This window comes from Solea solea, chromosome 17 (genome assembly GCF_958295425.1).
Source record: "Solea solea chromosome 17, fSolSol10.1, whole genome shotgun sequence".
Classification (NCBI taxonomy): domain Eukaryota; kingdom Metazoa; phylum Chordata; class Actinopteri; order Pleuronectiformes; family Soleidae; genus Solea; species Solea solea.
Window position 1 is genome coordinate 2,397,501 of NC_081150.1, and position 17,976 is coordinate 2,415,476.

Genomic DNA, 17,976 nt, shown 5'->3' on the forward strand with positions numbered 1-17,976 from the left:
AAAGCAAATAATGTCAATGTTTTATCTATATCCTGACATGTTTGGTCCATAAAATGTCAGAAAACGTTAAAAAATGTTGATCAGTGTTTGTCAAACCTGGAAATGATGATGTTCTCAAATGTATTGTTTTGTTCACAAACCCAAAATGATCCAGTTTCAATGATTTCTTTGTGATATGAAGGAAAGCAATTAAGAATACGTTCACATTTAAGAAGCTGAAACAATCTGAAATCTTATTTTAGTCATGAAAAAAAGCTTAAAACCGATTAATCGATTATCAAAATAGTTGTCGATGAATTTAATAATCGATGAATCGAGTAATTGTTAACGCTCTAGTCTTTGATTTGGATATCGTCATATCATGATAAGGTTTCTGTGATGACTTTTCCTTGTTTTAAAGCCTGTTGCACTGTTAATCATCACTTTTATTGAATCCATTAGTGAACTACACTAAATATTATAAAATATTATGATACATTAATTAAAAATATACAAGGAGTTGACAAAATAATATTAAAAAAGTCATTTAAATTTGTAGCCTAGTTATTTGTGTTATAGCTAAATTTGACCATATTTATAGTCCATTTCATTGTTTCTAACACATTTAAATATCCTACATTTAACATTAAAAAGACAGATAAGCAGTAGATAATTTATTATTGTTAAACGTCTAGGAAAAAACTTCATGAACCCAGAGAAACAATCTGTGTGCAGCTTTATAACCCCATATATCTCATAATATATCCCGATATTATTTATAAGCCATATCAGTATCGAATGATATTTAAAAAAAATATATATATGTATGTATTTACTTATACATGTATATATATACATATATATACATTTATGTATGTATATATATATATATATATATACACATTTATATTTATTTATGTATATAAATATATATATATATATATATATATTATTATTATTATTATTATTTTTTTTTTTTCCCTGTATCACAGAGCACAGCAGTTTGGAAGTGAGTGAATAAATCACTTTCCGAATGACATAAATGAGTGTCGGCAGATTCAGTGCAGGGTATACTGATGATATGCATTTGTAATGGACTCCATAATGGGATAATCTGATGACGGAGTGTCCTCAATATCTTTCTGTCTCTCTTTCTTATCTTCTCCCCTCCATCACCTCCCCTTCTCCCTGCTCTCCTCCCTCACATCATCTGTGCTGCTAAAAGAGGCAGGATCTTATTCCAGGTGCCTCACACTCCTCTCTCACCCCCCCTCCCCTCCCTGCTCATCCCTCTCTGTCGCTCTCTGCCTCTAAACGACTGTAATAGCTCTTGATGTGTGTGTGTGTGGTGTTTAGACAGCTTTTGACTGTGTACTTAAGTGAAGTGTGACAAACCGCTCTCCTTGTAGACCTTTCATCCATCAAAGCCCATTTCTGTTGCTGTTGAATACTTTTTGTTTTTGTTTTTAATATATGTAATTATATACATTACTGGGGCGGCTCCATTTTAGGAGCCACCCACTAATTATATGTAATCACATACAGTACATTGACGTCTTTTCTGTGATGGTAGAATTTGGATACATTAGCCGGATATGAACGTAAACAACTTGATCTTCCACTGCTACTCAAGTGGTTTCACACTTTTGTTTCCCTCTCAAGTCAGTAATGCATCACGTCGCAGGCTGTGTTAAGCACAGTTGGCTCAGAGTGTCAGCGTGAACATTAATATGCGGAAAACAAATGTTTATCTCCTCTGGCCGTTGTAGTTCCGACCTTCACGGGTTTGGCGCAGCCTTTTCCTGCAGCCCTGTCATTGTACGGTTGGTCTACAGGACACTGGAATAATGTGACTGAAAGTATGAGAAAAACTGACCCATTTATTATTAACCGATGGGTTACATAAATCCACTCCAGGTGTAAGAGAACCAGGGTCATTCTATTATTATTATGTAAGTGTAGGTTTAACCTGTAGATGTGAGAGGATGAATGCTCTTGTTCATGCTTATTGCGTGTCATTTCAGTGATAGTTCATCCTTAAGAGTTTACTCTGAGGACTTTTGGCTCTGGTTCAGTTTGATGCGGTGACCGATACATGGTCGGCTTTAGCGTGTCCAATGGGGGCAGCCATGGGCAATGGTTACCATGGTCAAAGGGCTGGTGTAGGTACCTTGCGCCCCAGGCACTGCACAGTGGCTGCTCACTGCCCCTAATTCTAGGAAGGTTCCTAGTCAAGGATTGGTTAAATTCAGAGAAAGATCTTGTTTCCCTTATACTGCATTAATACAGTATAAGAATAAAAACAATGGGTATTGGTACCTTGTTCAGAGGCACCCTATAGCCCTTTAATTGGTAGGAACTCGAAGCGGCAACCATCCGGTCAACAAGCCAAGTTCTCTTTCCACTTAGTCATGGGCTGCCCCGTACACAAGGTCAGAAAAATAATGGTATTGTGGAGAAAAGCCATTTTCGACTTCACTCCAGGATGTGGACAGTCATGTCGAAAACCGAAGAGACGTCAACGACATAACCTCAGAGGTTTTAACCACCGACTGACAAACACCTGGCAAACCTCACAGACGGAGAAGCCACACTGTGGTTCACTCATAGAAAATAATAGATGATTCCACCGCTGACTGAAGTATCAGGGGAAATGCAGAGGTTACAATGTGTTGAGAGGAGTAAACGTGGAGTACACATGAAACCAAACGCATCCGCTTTTCAATGTGAAGAGTTGGAATCTCTTTGATTCCCTGATCAACAGAGCATGTTCACCACTCGCTGAACACCAGAGGAACAACACAGAGAACTCAGTGATGATCCGCTGATGTTTGTGGGCCAAAGCTGTCAAACATTCATCAATTATTAAGGATTTTCTACTAAAAATCATTTCAATCTTCTTCTTCCTTTTGGCTCATTTCATTCCAGTTAGACCCAGTGATTCCCAGAGGAGGAAAAATAACAATAGTTGTGATTTACATGTGCTTGAAACCTTCAGAGTCAACTTTGTTTGTGTCATGTCATGTTCCCCCATCTTTATCGCTGTAACTGTGTTAACAGATAATTATTTGCCCTATATATTGAGGCATGGAACGTTGAATCTGTTTCTGGGTATGATTTAAATAGAGTTGGAGAGTGTGTTTATAGATAATTCATCATTTCCTGTGACCATTTTTAGTCATAATGACCTCCCACGGGACTGACTTTAGTCAGTAAAGATTCAGTGATTCAATAATGATGAATCCAAAACAAGCTTTCTTTAGTTTTTCCCTCTTTTTCCTTCCCCCTTTAGCTGCTCCCAATTTGTGGGGTCCCCATAGCGGATCCTCTTATTCTGCATTGTTGTTTTATTTATGCTGGATTCCATTCCTGATACAACGCTCTCCTGATACTTGCTGCTTTAAAAATGCTTTTCAAACAATGGAGAGAAAAAAAGGGGGGAAAAAAGGATTCAAGCAGACATCAAGCTCTTGCCTTTGCCTTATGTTGTTGAGGATGAGAAGGAAAACCCTATGGAAAGGAAGGATTTGGGTCTTAAAGCCTGCCTTTTGCTTGATTGATTGGCTGTCTGGGCCAAGTATGACTTTGATGGACGCTGTGGCTCAGAGAGCGAAGAACCAATGACAGATCACTTAAATTGCTGCCTAATTGCATCAAACTGCCATTTCAGCTTCAAACTATTAAATGCTCAGCCCTGCTACAACATAGAAGTAAAGAAGCCAACAAGCCTCCATGTTACCAAAAGAGTTGGCATAGCAACCGGCAAAACCCAGTCAGGACTGCAGTACAGGAAGAAGCGCAGAGGGAAAGCTCCAAAGTTTGGCTGCAAGCGTCCTCCAAATATAGACGCAGACTCACCAGAGTCCGATATTAGAACAGTGCTTTTAATTATGAATTCAAATGGGAAGGCAAAAATATCAATGAGTGATGTGTGCAGATGGTTTTGTCGCCTCGGGACATTTGATTTCATCACTCGCTCCATTCAAGCACAAAGCCCAATGATCCCAGCTGAAAGAACGACAGTCACACTCTTCAAGTGTGCTGCCCACAAGTGCACCATATTTAGACCACGGTGAATGGTGAAGACCTGCAGTGTTCCTGCTCGTGTCTCTGCGCTGAGAAGAGGAGAATCCTTCCTGTCTCAACCCTGTTTCTGTCAAAAACGCTCTTCTAATCCTAGTTCTGGTTCTAGTGCACATCAGTAATTCTGGCTGGTGTCTTACTCCCCAACTCTCCTCTGCACATTCTGCTCTGGAGAGAGTGAGAGAGATGAGTTGGGTGGGTGGGTGTGTGACGAGTTAGAAATAGAGAGAATAAGCGCGCGTGGATAAAAGCGAGGAGGGAGGAAGGAAGGAAGGAAGGAAGGAAGGAAGGGGAGCCAAGAGCAGATGAAAGGGAGGGAGATGAGACAGGTGTAGCAGCAGGAGCCACAGAGGAGGACACCCCTGCTTTATCCCCTCCACCGGCAGAGCCGCGCCAGGTTGCGCGGTACCACCGTGGCATTTTGCCCCCGGGCGGCAACCCCAACACCCTTCTCCGCGGAGAAGACAAGAGCCAGTTGTGCAGAAGGATCCTGTTGCCTGGATACCCCTCGCTGTCGCCGCGGCGGCAAGACGCCAGGACTGAAGCGTGTGTGAGTGAATGTGCGTTTGCAGCCGCTGCCATGGGAAAAACACAGCTGGCTGAGTGTGTGAATGGCTCCCTCACGCGCGCACTCGCCACCTCCTTCACTGACATGCACGTATGAATAAGGGAGGAATCACCCTCACACGGGGGCTCTGAGGAAAGGAGGTGGAGTGGGGGTGGGGGGGGTAGCTGTCCCCCCTGCTTTGGATGATGAAGAAATCTGTTTGGTAAGAAGGGAAGAGCGAAGCCAGAGAGATTACCTCACCAAGTGGAAGAGAGGAAGCGAGGGGAGGCGAGACCCTGAAAGAGAGGAGAGCCAAGGAAGGGAAAGGCTTTTGGTGGTAGGGGAGAAGCAACGAGTGGAGCTGGCTGGGTTTGCTCAGCGGGAAGGGGGGAGGTAGCAGCTAGCAGGCTGTGTGGAGCCATGCAGATCCAGTCTTCTGGTCCACAGTCCAAAGCCTCCAGCTTCCTCCTCAGTCAGAGATGTGTGCTGTCCCCCAAAATGGAAATCCATCGGTACGTACCAGCTCTCACAAAGTGGCTTCTCTCTGAATGTGTTTCCTCCGACACCAGGTGCTGCTGTGCTCACTTGACAAGGACATTTGTGCGTGTTTATATAGACTGCTACTCTCTTTTAATCCATGAGTCCTCAAGGCCCTGGCGGAGGAGTGTTTTCTGATTGCAGAAGTTCATTTGAAAGAGGAAATCTCGAGTCTCTTACACAGAATGAATACTTTATAATTTGTTGATGTGAGAGGAATTCTTTTAATTCCAGTGGGACCACACCTGCAGTGCAGCCGAGCGTGTCCTGCCTCTGCAGTGAACAGCACATCATTATTATTGAACTTAGCTTGTGATGCAATATGATTAATCCATCTAGATCAATATAGCGATTCATGATGATATAAAGTATTGTTGCAAATAGGCAAATAATATTGTTTCACGCCTGAATTGTGTTGTTGCTCATCATATTCTGCCTGCATTTGTGATATTAACAAATCACTATTATATTGTATCATGATAACGCTGTTGATTTACATCCTCGTAAACCAATCTGAAGAAACTTGAAACTTTATTTTATTTTAAGATTCTCCTACAGATAATATTATGGCAAAAAATGCTTGGCTGGAAATGTTTATCAGAAACCACAGAGAGTTTTCTGTTCACATGATGTCCAGTTGCTATTGTTGGTTCTGAAAGAAATCTTTACGATTAGTTTAGAAAGAAAAGGAATGGCACTGTTGATGTGATCTTCGACTTCTAATCCTGTTTCACAAACTGAAAGCCAAAGCTCCAGTGAGCGTGATTTAGTGCGAGTCGCTCTGGAACAGCCACAGCAGTTAAGTAAAAAGAAACAAGCCATCAGTAACAAGAAGACGATAACAACGAGTCGTCGTACTAATCAGTGTCAGAGCTTTTCAGATTTCACGTCCTGTGTTGGATTTATCGTCATTTATCAAACATTTCTTGTTGTTGTCCTCTCTTCTCATGACTTGTTGGTTTGTTACACTTACATTTAGCGTCTGTAACATAATGTGAAACAAAGAGACTTAATTATTGATGCAAGTTTTCACAAATGTCAGAAAACGTCTCCCTTACACTCAGCGAGCCAAGCTCAACTTAAAGGAGGTTTTCCTTAAGTTTGGGCCACAGTAGCTCAGTGGTAGAGCGAGTTGTCTTTCGCGAGTTATGGGTTCGATTCCCAGCTCAGCCTTGGGCAAGACACTTGCCCCACTTTCCTCCTGACGGCTGTGTCGGCAGCGTGGGAATGGAAATAATCGCTTAATTTTCTCAATGAATTTGTTGTGTGGTCCACAAAATGTCATAAAATGTTGATCAGTGTTAAAATTAAAATTAAAAACATTCAGTTTAAACCAGAAAAATCTTCACTTTTAAGATGAACAATCTGAAAACTTGTTATAATTATAAATTATAAAGGCAACGTGATTCATTGACAATCAAAACAGTTGCCATTTAATTGAATAAACGCAAAAGTCAATGCAAAGAGAGGATGCAAATGTTGCATTTGTTGTGGCGGGCTATACGTATTGTTCTTATATTTTAACTTGACGCAGAAGTCAGTGAGTGTTGTGATTCTTCCAACATCCCAGTGTTGTGTCAGACATGGAGGACAATTGTTGTACGAACCCTGAAAACATGAAGCAGGGCAAAGAGGAAAAGATTCTAAAAATACAGTATGTGCATCATTTAGTTCAAGCTGTTTGTCCTACATTTATAATGGAAAAATACAGATTGATTTATACTCACTATCAAACCATTTCTGCTTTTTCTTTTGCAACATGTGTCTCTTTTTTCCTCTTTTTTATCCTCCAGGGGTTTACAAAGAAAAGTTTTTACATACATAAAATATTTTATCTGAATTCCTATTTGTCTTCAAAGTTAAAGCAGAGTTTATAAATCTTGCTAAAGAAAAATTGATTAGCAGTGTCCACTATGGTCCTGGCTCACCTCGGCACGGCACGGCACGGCACGGCACGGCACAGCACGGCACAGTTTAGTGTTTTCCACTGCAAAAAAAGTACCCACTCAACGTGGGCGGAGTCATCACTGCACGGCTGCGTGAAACTGCAGTGACTTTGTTTTACACGTGACACACACACACACACACACAAAGGAGTGACTAGTGACTTGTAAAGCAGTTGTTTTCAGTGTAACTGAATCATTAGAATCAGTTCATTAAAACTATTTGTTCAGTACTTTCTGCATGACCGGAGCACAGACTCCGCCTGACACTGAACTGAAATACAGTGGCAGGGTTTGTGATGCTGCTCGCAATCAGCAGTGCTGTCGCTAAATACACCAGACTCCTCTGTTAAATATTGAGATTTTAGACATTTCCCTGGTAATTGTTGGAGATTAACCCACGTTTCTAGGATTGTTAAGTCTTTTTAACTGATCTACAGTTCGGCATTGTTCGGCTTGATTTCGGCTTGATTTCTCTGACCAATTAGTGGCCGGCAGTCTGGCGACGTCACGTATAGTACCCACTCAGCACGCTTGGAACCTCCGCAGATCAGGTACTAAAAAAAAGGTAGTGGAAACGTGCCGTGCCGCACTGCGCCGTGCCGAAGCAGCTGGTGGAAACACGCCATAAAACTACCAGTGAAATCGTGGAGAGTGGGACATAAATCTCAGCAAAGGCCACGGGAATGATGTGTTACCATATAGACTTTACATTAAAGTCAGATCAGCGTCTTCAGTCTCCTGTTTGCCCTTTCATTAAGTTGTAGTGATGGATCAGGTGACCTGATGCTGCTCTGTCTGTCTTTCTGCACGAGTTCTGTCAGACTGTAGTGCCTTTAATAATGGAAACTCCTCACTCTCTGTTTGTGTGTGTGTGTCGTACTGCCACAGTGTGTCGTACTCTGAGTGAGAGGTGATCGAGTTCATATTGGGGGGGCAGGGGTGTTAGATCAAAAACCAGCATAGTGATTGCACACAGACGCCCCTCAGTGAGAGTCTGCAGACGTTTCCTCTGGTGTAAACCGCTCAGCTTCGCTCAAGTCAAACTCATTAGTGCTGAAGATGTTAGTTTCATTCCCCTGGAAAATATAAGAGCCTTTGTTTAGTGATTAAAACTGCTGCGATACAATGGAAGCAAGAAGAGGCATCGGCCTTTGTGTTGGGATTCAAACAGGCTTTAGAAAACAGAGTCAAGAAAAGTCATTTATGAAAAACATGAACAACAGTCGATGAATTCACCTTTTTAAAAGCTGCATTGATTATGTGATTTAGATTATGATTAGCCTTAAAAACAGTCTGTGATTCATTTGAATGCATTTGTTTTAGACATATGGAGGAAGACCGATTAATCAATCAACCGATATTTGCCGTATTTTTAAGTAATCAACATTGGACATTGTTGCTAAGTCACTACAGCTGTATTATTTTTTTAATCCAAACCTGTTTCGTGTGTTTAATATTTAGTTTACACATTATTTTTATTGAAAATACTGCAGGATAAAATGTAGAGGGCCATTAGTGCTGTTGGTTACTGATGTTAAGCACATTTTGTATTATTTGTTGACATTAAACATTTATATTTTAACAGATGGAGGGGGAAAAAATGACTAAGTATCTTAAAATGGGCATCAGTGATCAGCTATAAGCTTCCCTGGTTTATTACAATCAGCATTATAACAGATGACAGTGTTACTTTGCAATATATTAGGATAATATTTAAATTATTGATTGTCGAGCCAAGAGAAATTTGACCATTTTTGTTTGGTGTCGCACATAAATGAATCCTCTCAAACCAGCGATTTTCTCACACAAACTTTCCCACACACAAGTCACCTCTGGTTCCCTGAGAGAGACACAAGCGTCCCATTCACCAGGTGGATGTTTGGTAACTCAGCAGGATTTCACAGGTGTTTTATAAACTCTAAAAGTCGTCTACTGTTGTGTTTCTGTGCGTGGTCATAAACAGGCAAATACTGTTCACGTGAAAGCGTCGATTGTAGGTCTTTGTGCTAATGTACGTGGAGTGATGGCTGATTGCTGTTTGGTCGTGTCCAGACCTGCTCTGTGCTCAATGTGTCCCCTGTCTCCTGTGTCGAACGCAAAAGTGACTGGACTCTTGTAAAATGTGTCTGTGCCATGCAACACACGAGCCAACACGTGCTAACATACACAGGAAACAGTGTGTGGAGTGTGTTGTGGTGCAAAGTCAAACACAGAATGTGACAGAGAAACCTCTGGAGACACGTTGTGTGTTTTCAGTGCAACTTGTCGTCTTTATTTTACTGTAAAGCTGTTTTCATCAACATGAATTCTGGGATGTCTGGGAAAAAAACTAGGTCCAGAATGTTTCAGTTTACTGTTCACATCAGACCAATGCAAAAGAAAAGAACATGGTGTGAACGTGCAGCTAAGGCGTGCAGTGATTAGTCAACATTGTTGACAGAAATCAATGACAACTTTAATTGTTGCATTGTTTTTTTTGTTTATGCAGTCGTGTTTTACTTATCTCTGCTCAAAGTTGCACATGTGCTATAATGTGATGGAAGTGATTCCTCCCTTAACTCTCTTAGAACTAACAGCTAAGCAGCCTGATGCGCTTCTAGGCTGTATATTATATATAATGTTAAAGTATAATAAAGTCATTGAGTAATTGATGTGATTTATCGTTTGATTAGTCAGTAAATTGATGACTTATTGATCAACATAATAGTTGTCGGTTGCGTTCCTAATGCAGAAGGCAAAGTCAAGCCTCATACCTGATGTGTGCTCATGTTGATATCTTATTTTTGTTTTTATTTGATTGTGTTTTATTGTGTGGCTATCACTTTTTTCCATGTTTTATATCTTTTCATTTAGTTGTTTTTTTTTTACATGTATTTTATTGCCCCGCGTGAGCTTTTATGCCTTTTATTTATTCTGTCTTTTATTATTCTGTGCAGCACTTTGGTCCACTGTGGTTGTATAAAAGTGCTTTAAATAAAGTCGGACTGGATTGGATGTAAAAAGATTGAAGTGGACAGATAAATTGGTTGCTTGACACTTTTCTCTTACACTGCACACCTGTAGAATTGAGCATCAAATTTTGCCACGCAATGTTTGGTAGTCACCATCACCCTATGAAACTTTTAATTTTCAACTTTCTAACCAAAACATATTTTCTGTCTCGATGTACTGACCTCTATTTCTTGCCCTCCTAATGTCCACTCAGTAAAAGTGAAAGTTAATCCTAATTCCATGTCTCCAACTTCCCCCTTTGTTGCCTCAGATTTGTGACGTTGATATAACAGCTTCTCGATCTATTGTGACGTCCACTTGCGTCCTTAAGACAAGCAACCGTGTCCTACACTCCAGACTCTCTCTGACCCATTTGTAACTGATTTGACAGATTGTGCTGTTTTATTTAATGAAAGGTCAGACAGGCCCATTGAAGGGTTTCCCACCCCGCTCTCTGTGGGGTGGTAACAAAGCTTCTCATTACCATGGTGGTGAAAAGGGCAGAGTCATTAAAGGCAAAGAGAGCGAGGGAGGGGTAAACCTGTGGATCCCTCCTTTGGGGATCTGGGTGTTCACGCGGCTAATGGTTTCTGTGAGTAACTTCCTCAAAGCCTAATTAATTCCAAGAGGATTCTGGGTGTTAGGCCCAACTACTCATTAAAGATGCCTGGTACTTGAATAGTCCAGTCAATGGTCCAGGTAATTACTGAGCAATAAATGTTTAATACTATGATAACTAGCATTAAGAGACTAGAAAATAATTAGGAGACAAAAAAGCAGCACTGTTGTAATGGGTCTGTTTTTGTTAGCCAACCCAGTTCTGGACTAGAGGGTGAGATTTCTGCAAACTGCTGACTGCTCTGCACAGGCAGCCTCACCCACTCATCAGCCTGTCAATAATAAATAGAGATATCTCTGCCCGTCTGTCCGTCTGTCCTTTGTTTTTCTTGACAACCACTGCTCGCACAACTTCAAATTTGGCAGGTGTCGCGGTGAGGACTCGAGAAAATGCAGTGCTAACAAATAACTGCGTTAATTTTTTTTGTCTATGCGTTTCATTTGAAGTGGGTACAGAAAGGCTTGTGTTGGAAACTGTGGTCAGACATCATTTTATCGTCTATTTTGCAATAAACTGTCCACAGAATTCAGGATCGGCATAAGTATTTGATTATAAAAAAGTCGATCATCTACTATGACTATTTGTAATGTTTTATCAGTGATTTCTTTTAGAATAACGCAAATATTCCTACTCCAATTACAATCTAATTTCTAGTGCATCTACTGTCACAAGGTAGTAGAAGCAGCAGGCATTTAGTCGGTGGACTTGATGTGTTTGCAGAAGTGATGAGCCTGGAATCAAACCCACAACCTTCCAATTGAAATACTGAGCTACCTTCACCCCATATTTACCATGTTCCTTGAATGCATCTCATTAGCTGCTCATCTTACCCCACAAATAATGCTTTTGAAAACTGGAAAAGCAGTTTTGTCCCCACTTTGGACACAGATGATCGAGGACCTCTGCTCGCGTGGCAACAAAAAACATGTTCAAGAAGGAGATAAAGGATGCTAAAGGATGCTAACAGCAGCAATGGACAGGAAGACTGCTAAAAGCCGAAACTCATGATCACTGATAGCAGCTGGAACAAACAAGGTGATCTTGTGATTATCAATTTTCTTTTACCTCCACATGAGGGTCACACGTGGAGCTGGAACTAATCAAAACCCCATCGCAGACAAACAGCCATTCATTCCTACGGTCAATTTAGAGCGTCCAATCAACCTAATCCCCAATCTGCCGGGAGGAAGTCGTAGTACCCGGAAAGAACCCATGCAAACTCCACACAGAAAGACCTAATCGGGATTGGAACTGGTGACCTTTTTGCTGTGAGGCAAGAATACTATCCACTAGCATCACCGTGTGGCCCAACTTTATCTTATTACTACTTATGTGAGCAGACATTGACCTTTGCTCACAGAAACCGAGACTTTATTTCTTTAATTCCGTGTCTACCAACTACAGGCAGGCACACACGCCTTTGGGCTGGTTTAAATATAGCGATGAGTGATGGTGGCTCCTTTGTCACACTTCAGGTGTTTTTTTTTTTTGTTTTTTTTGCAGCTATCATGCCACATGCTGCTCACCCCCACCATCTGTTAGAGTGAGTGAGTCATGACTGTGAGCGGAGGGTATTTTCTCATGGTTGGACCATACCTATATCATCTGTGTGAGTGCATGTGTTTATGTGTACACTGGCAAAGTAGGCTGTTTAACATGCAAACATCTGCTCGTGAATAAAGGGTTAAACGGTGCATATATGCACATCTGTACATATCTGAGCTCGTGCTCATCAATCGCCCCCCCCCGCCCCCCCCCCCCCCCCCCCGCGCCTCACTCTCTGTTTTTAGCAGAGCACAGACCTTCGCCCACGTAAAGCTGGGTTGCCAGGGCGACGACTCAGTTTGCAGTACCTATTTAAAGGCCGCAGAGTGATGGGGAGACCTGTGTAGGGTCGCGGGAGTCTCAGTCAGCAGTGACGGGCTGTTTCCTGAGTTACAGTCGGGGCAAACCCTCGTCAAACTCATTATCGAACCTCACAAATAAACAGAAATCACATGTGCTCTCAAGGGAAAATATGGCAGTCCCCGAGCAGAGTGGATCACACAGTAAATAGCTGTTCCCTCATGCCGTTACATCATTTTTTTTGTCGTAATTATAGATTATAGACAGATTTTTTTTGCCCCCATCAATCACAGGCTGGTTCGCTGGTGGCTCCTGTGGCTGCTGCATTAATCGTGCTCAGTTTAGCTGTTTATTGTTGGCTTGAACTGTTGTTTGTGTGATGATGATAATTAAAAGGTTTTGGTTGCACTCCTGTCATGTGGCGAGGCTTAGTTTTGTTTCTTTGATTTGCACCTGATGCATTGTTTAATTTTTCATCTGGTTCACGTTCACAAATCACATGAATTGTGAACCAAAGTCACGTGAGCACAAATTCTGCTCAGCTATTGGTCAGATATGTGGACTGTAGGTCAGAGCCCCACTGCTCTGGTGATGAGCAGCGCCCCCTTAAGGCCAGCAGGTGGGAAAACCAGGAGGAGAGCCACTTAAAAGTCGGAACGGAGTCAGAGAATATATTATATGTCCTGAATGGCCTTCATCCTCCAGGTCTGTGAAGCCTGTGGTAAACTTCCACGACGTGCAGCGCCGAAGTGTCGCAGACCCTGGTATACTTGCACATAAGGGTCCCACTTCACCATCGGGTGGCGGTACAAGTCTGAATGCAGGAAAATGACAATGATACGGAGTCTGCCATGTGCCATTCTCTCCTCCTGGTTCTCCCTTCTCCTCACTTGCAGATGTGGATGAGAACAGCCGCACCAGGTCGAACCAAACGAGCCGTACTGAGGGGGGTAAATGCACCAGGGTCCTATTTAACGCGCTAAATCAAGCTGGTGTGAACACCCTTATGTACATATAGGGTCGCAAAGTGACGGAATACTTCTGGTAAATTTCCAGAAACTTTCTATGGGATTGGGAACTTAAACTTGGGAAATTCCAAATAGGAAACGTTGTTATTCGGAATTTATGTGAATGTTTGCAACCCTATACTGTATATCTACATACATCTGAAGCTTATATTGACTGCATGGCGGTTACTTTATAATAATAAGGAGAGAAAACTCCTTATAAAGTACTTGAAACTGCTACACTCTAAATTTATTGTAATACTTTTCATGCCGTGGTAAAACAGGGACTTTCTCTTGTCAGTGGGGCCTCTGCTGTTCCTCCCTGCCCCCACTTGATCACTTCCATATGGGCTGGAAACGGTCTGCATCTTCTGCGCCACTCCATAAGTGATGGCTGATTAATGAGAGAGAAAGAGAAAGGGAATGAGAGGGTGAGGGGAGGCAGTGGGAGGGCGAGTCAGTGGTACACAAAATTACAATTTGTGTGCAGGGAAAAAGAAGAAGAAGAAGAAGGTGTGAGCTGAAAATGAAAGACCAGAGCAAAGAAACGGAAGGATGCAGACTTGCTGCTCCCCAGAGCTCCTCCATCCTGGAGCGCCTTCCGTCCAGCTGCACCCCTCCCTGAACAACCCTCGGGTCATCCCTCAGCCCTTGTATACTTCTCTTTCTTTCTTCTGCCTGTCGTCCATTTTCAGAGCAGGGACTCCCCCTGGGTCCTCCACCCAGACTTGGGAAAAGCCTTCTTCAACATTTATGTGGCTCTGCTTGCATGTTTTGCTTCAGCTTTACAGGATTTATAATCCTCCCCCAGCTTGGAAGGAACTGACTCTCGGTCTTTGGAAGTAGAGCAAGTTTATTGTCGGATGCTTTACAGCCAAAAAGGGCAAACTGGAAAAAGCAAATCAATTTAGAGAGGCAGATGGAGACTGGAAGAGAGAGATAAAAGGAATACCTGTGTTGTGAGTCAGTTCATGAATTAATATAGTCAAACACAGGCTCTGTGTTTGTGGCAGGAGAATGTTCTTTTATCCCCACAGCATATAATAACAGAGGATTAGTGGTGAGTATTTCTGTCTGTCGGTCTGTAATTATTCAGTTTCCCAAGAAGAACTGGAAATCAATTGAAATTGTCCTCATGATACTTTACAGTTATGGTAATCAACTCTGGTGCTGGTTTGAATGCAAATATGTTGTTGTTGAAGCTTCTTTTTAAATTCTTCAAAGTACAGAATTTATTAAAAAACGAGAAAGGTCAGTTTGAAAGTGTGTGTTTGGAGTGCGGGGCTCCATGGTACCCAGAGGAAACACACACACAAACATAAAACACTCTTCCTGGATACTGCCATCACCACATCGGCCACATTATGAAAACCTTATCTGGTTCCAATTCATTTTCCCATACAAAACATATTTGCTACTGCAGTTCAGTTGCATAGAAACACTTCTTAGGACACAGGGTACAATTCTTTTCTGCTGTCTTGAGGGAAACGGAAGAACTAGCGGAGGCGGACAAGAGAATCACACCATAATAGTAACCAGCTGATTGAGGTCGAGCGGCTGAGATGCTGACGGTTTCAATGATTACATAGGAAACTTTGATGGTGCTGCTACAGAAATACTCCTGAGAGTCCAGTAAAATCACCCCCATAACTGGCAAACCAATGCACACTGTACACAAAGAGCTGTTGTGTGTCGGTAAAGTGCCATAAAACAACAACTGGAGGAAGAGCGCACCACAAACTCTTCCATGAATCGGAATGAAGGACAAGATGCAAGGGTTTTCTTCTCCCTTTTTTCATTCATTCATTCATTCATTCATTTCTACCACTTTATCTTTCACAAAAGATAGCCAATCCCAGCTACTGCTGCCTCCTTTGGTTGGTTTGTGTCACTGAGGTGAATCTGAAGAAAAGGATTTCAAGCATTTGAGTCACAAAATAACACATTTGAACTCTGTGATCAAGGCCGTAGTGGATTAATAACTCAACGTGTGCTGTGATATGAATTTTCTCTGTGGATTTTGGTGCACAGTAGTGGTTAGCACTCTTGCCTTTGCAGCAAGAAGACCCGGGTTTGTGACCTGGTCGGAAACACAGTCCAAAAATATGGACATAGGAGGATAAAGTGGTAGAAGATGGATGGATGGATGGACTTTGGTGCACAAACCTATGGGTTTTTTTTTTATGTAAGAAAAGGATGTCTCCATCAGGTGAGCCTCCTAATAAGTGGCTTAAGTCTGGTTTTCCACACTGGCAGCAGATACGGCACGTCCAGCAGAAGTTGCGTAGTGTCGCTTTAATGTATTAGACTTGAAAAAGTTCGTCAGCGCGTCCCTTTCTGAAAAAAACAACAACCACAAGCTGTGACATCTCTCAGTACTGGCAACGCGATGAAGCCTCAGTCTCACCGGGTCAAGGTTTTAAATCAGACTGTCTGTTCTTCGGCTGCACTGCTCATTTAGCCCTTCATCACAATCTGTACAGCGTGTTATCAAACTGTTACAGACATCATCATCATCATCATCTTCACCGTCGTCATTATATGATGTGTGTCATTACTGTGGACTTAAAGGGATGTTTGTGTAGAATTCAATTAAAATCAGCTTCCTCCTCATATTTGATGCAGTCTGCTCTAAAACCTTATCAGTCTGCCGTGCAGCGGAGATCTGAGGTCACCACACTCACAAGGAGCAGTGGGGCTTGCATGACAGAAATTAAACTGTCCTTAATCATCCGGGTTTATCAAAGAGTTGTTGGCAGACACATTGAATGACATTCACCCCCCTCCCCCTCCACCCCACCCCACCACATTTTTTAAAAATGTCTATTTTTAGACAAGCCTGGTTGTCTGGTTATGTAACGTTGGCCCATCGGCAATAAAATTAGTCATATTTAGTGATGTAGTGAGTTAGTACTAATTAAGGAGGGGCTTTCTGAGTCAGGCAGTCCCAACTGAGCTAACCTGGCATTGATTCATTCAACTGGGGTCAGAGTTAAAGGTCAGAAAATGGCAAATTACGTCACGTCATGAGACATATTGAGCCGTTATTAAGCCAGCTCATCATTCATTATGTTTTTGTCTGTCTTCTGCCTCTTCGTTCACCCTCTGCAGTACCACACCAATACTGGCAGGATGAAGCCTTTTGACCTTAAACTCAGACAATCATTAACATTAATGAAGGAGATGAAAATAGTCTCATCTAATATCCTTTTACCCATTCTTGTTCTCTCACTGTGGATCCGTGTGTCCTTCAACTCCATTAGGGACTATTTTTAACCGGCAATGTGCTCATGTGTACTATATAAAAGTAGAGATGAGCCAATGCGATACTTGGTATTGGTCCGCTGATCCGGTATTGATCGAAATCACTGTGTCAGATATCGGAGAGACAAAAATGTAAAATTCAAAACAATCCAATAATCCTAAATATTGCATGCTCCACTTTGCACAGACTGTAAAAGCATTTTAGCTGAGTCATGTTGTAGAAGAATATTTGTTTCCCGGTGGTAAATGCAACATCTTTGTCATTTAAAAGGTGTAAAATGACTGTTGGACTGATATCGGTGGTATCTGTATTGGTATCAAGCAATCCTGAGATACCTCCTTCTTCTTCTTTTTACGGCCTTCCCTTCAGGGATCGCCTCAGTGAATCACTGCAGTAACTGGTTCACCACAGTAACAAGGTGAAAATACTTTGTTTGTTTTTTGTCATGTGGCTAATTTAGCAAAAGTACTAGATGATGTTATGGTGATTTCCACCATAACAACCCCATCCACCAGTGGAAGGGGTTGTGATTCGGCTCACGGTTGCCATAGTGCTGTCACTAAATACACCAGACTCACTTAAATAATGAGATTTTAGACGTTTCCTTGTGAAATGTTGGAGATGAACGCATGTTTTCAGGATTTTGAACTGATCTGCAGTTCAGCATTGTCCGGTTTGATTCCTGTGTTGGACGTTACGCTCATGACTCTTCCAGTACCTCTGCCCATCAGTGGCTGGCAGTCTGTCGACGTCACATTTAGTATTGGCTCAGCTCGTGAGAAGTTAATAAAACTACCAGGTACTTAATTGTTAATGGAAAAGCAAAACAAAAAAGCGTAGTAAGCCCTGCCGAGTTGTGCTGAAACTGTGTCGTGGAAAAGTGCCATTAGTTCACTCTTCAGCAGTTTAGTATGAAAGGAAAATATCTCTTATGTGTTTAAGTGGCTAATGCATTTATTTCGTAAGTATTATTCAACACGGCGCCAATAGCTATGATGTGATTCAATGGTGCAATTGCAGCATTCAACGATATGCCGATGAGCAGCACTTGTTTTCACCTATAAATGGCTCACATTGTTACATCAAGCCTCTGGCGACGTCGCTGAAGCTACAGCGTCTCTCATTTCATGCTCAGGTCGCTCTCTGAATTCACACAA

The 17,976-nt window shown here is 42.0% G+C and overlaps 1 protein-coding gene across 7 annotated transcripts in view; it reads left to right on the forward strand.

The window, feature by feature from the left end:
* The window catches only part of enah (ENAH actin regulator), a 149,157-nt gene that overhangs the window by 50,229 nt on the left and 80,952 nt on the right, over window positions 1–17,976 (forward strand). The window contains exon 1 of one of the 7 annotated variants that reach the window (XM_058614265.1): window positions 4,367–5,121. The exons of 2 other annotated variants lie outside the window; for them this stretch is intronic. In XM_058614265.1, the coding sequence (XP_058470248.1) occupies window positions 5,030–5,121 (92 nt within the window). In that variant the 5' untranslated portion in view covers window positions 4,367–5,029. Of the gene's footprint in view, window positions 1–4,366; window positions 5,122–17,976 lie in introns of those variants that run through there. 4 more of the 7 variants (XM_058614266.1, XM_058614271.1, XM_058614272.1 and 1 more) reach the window with 4 other exon arrangements.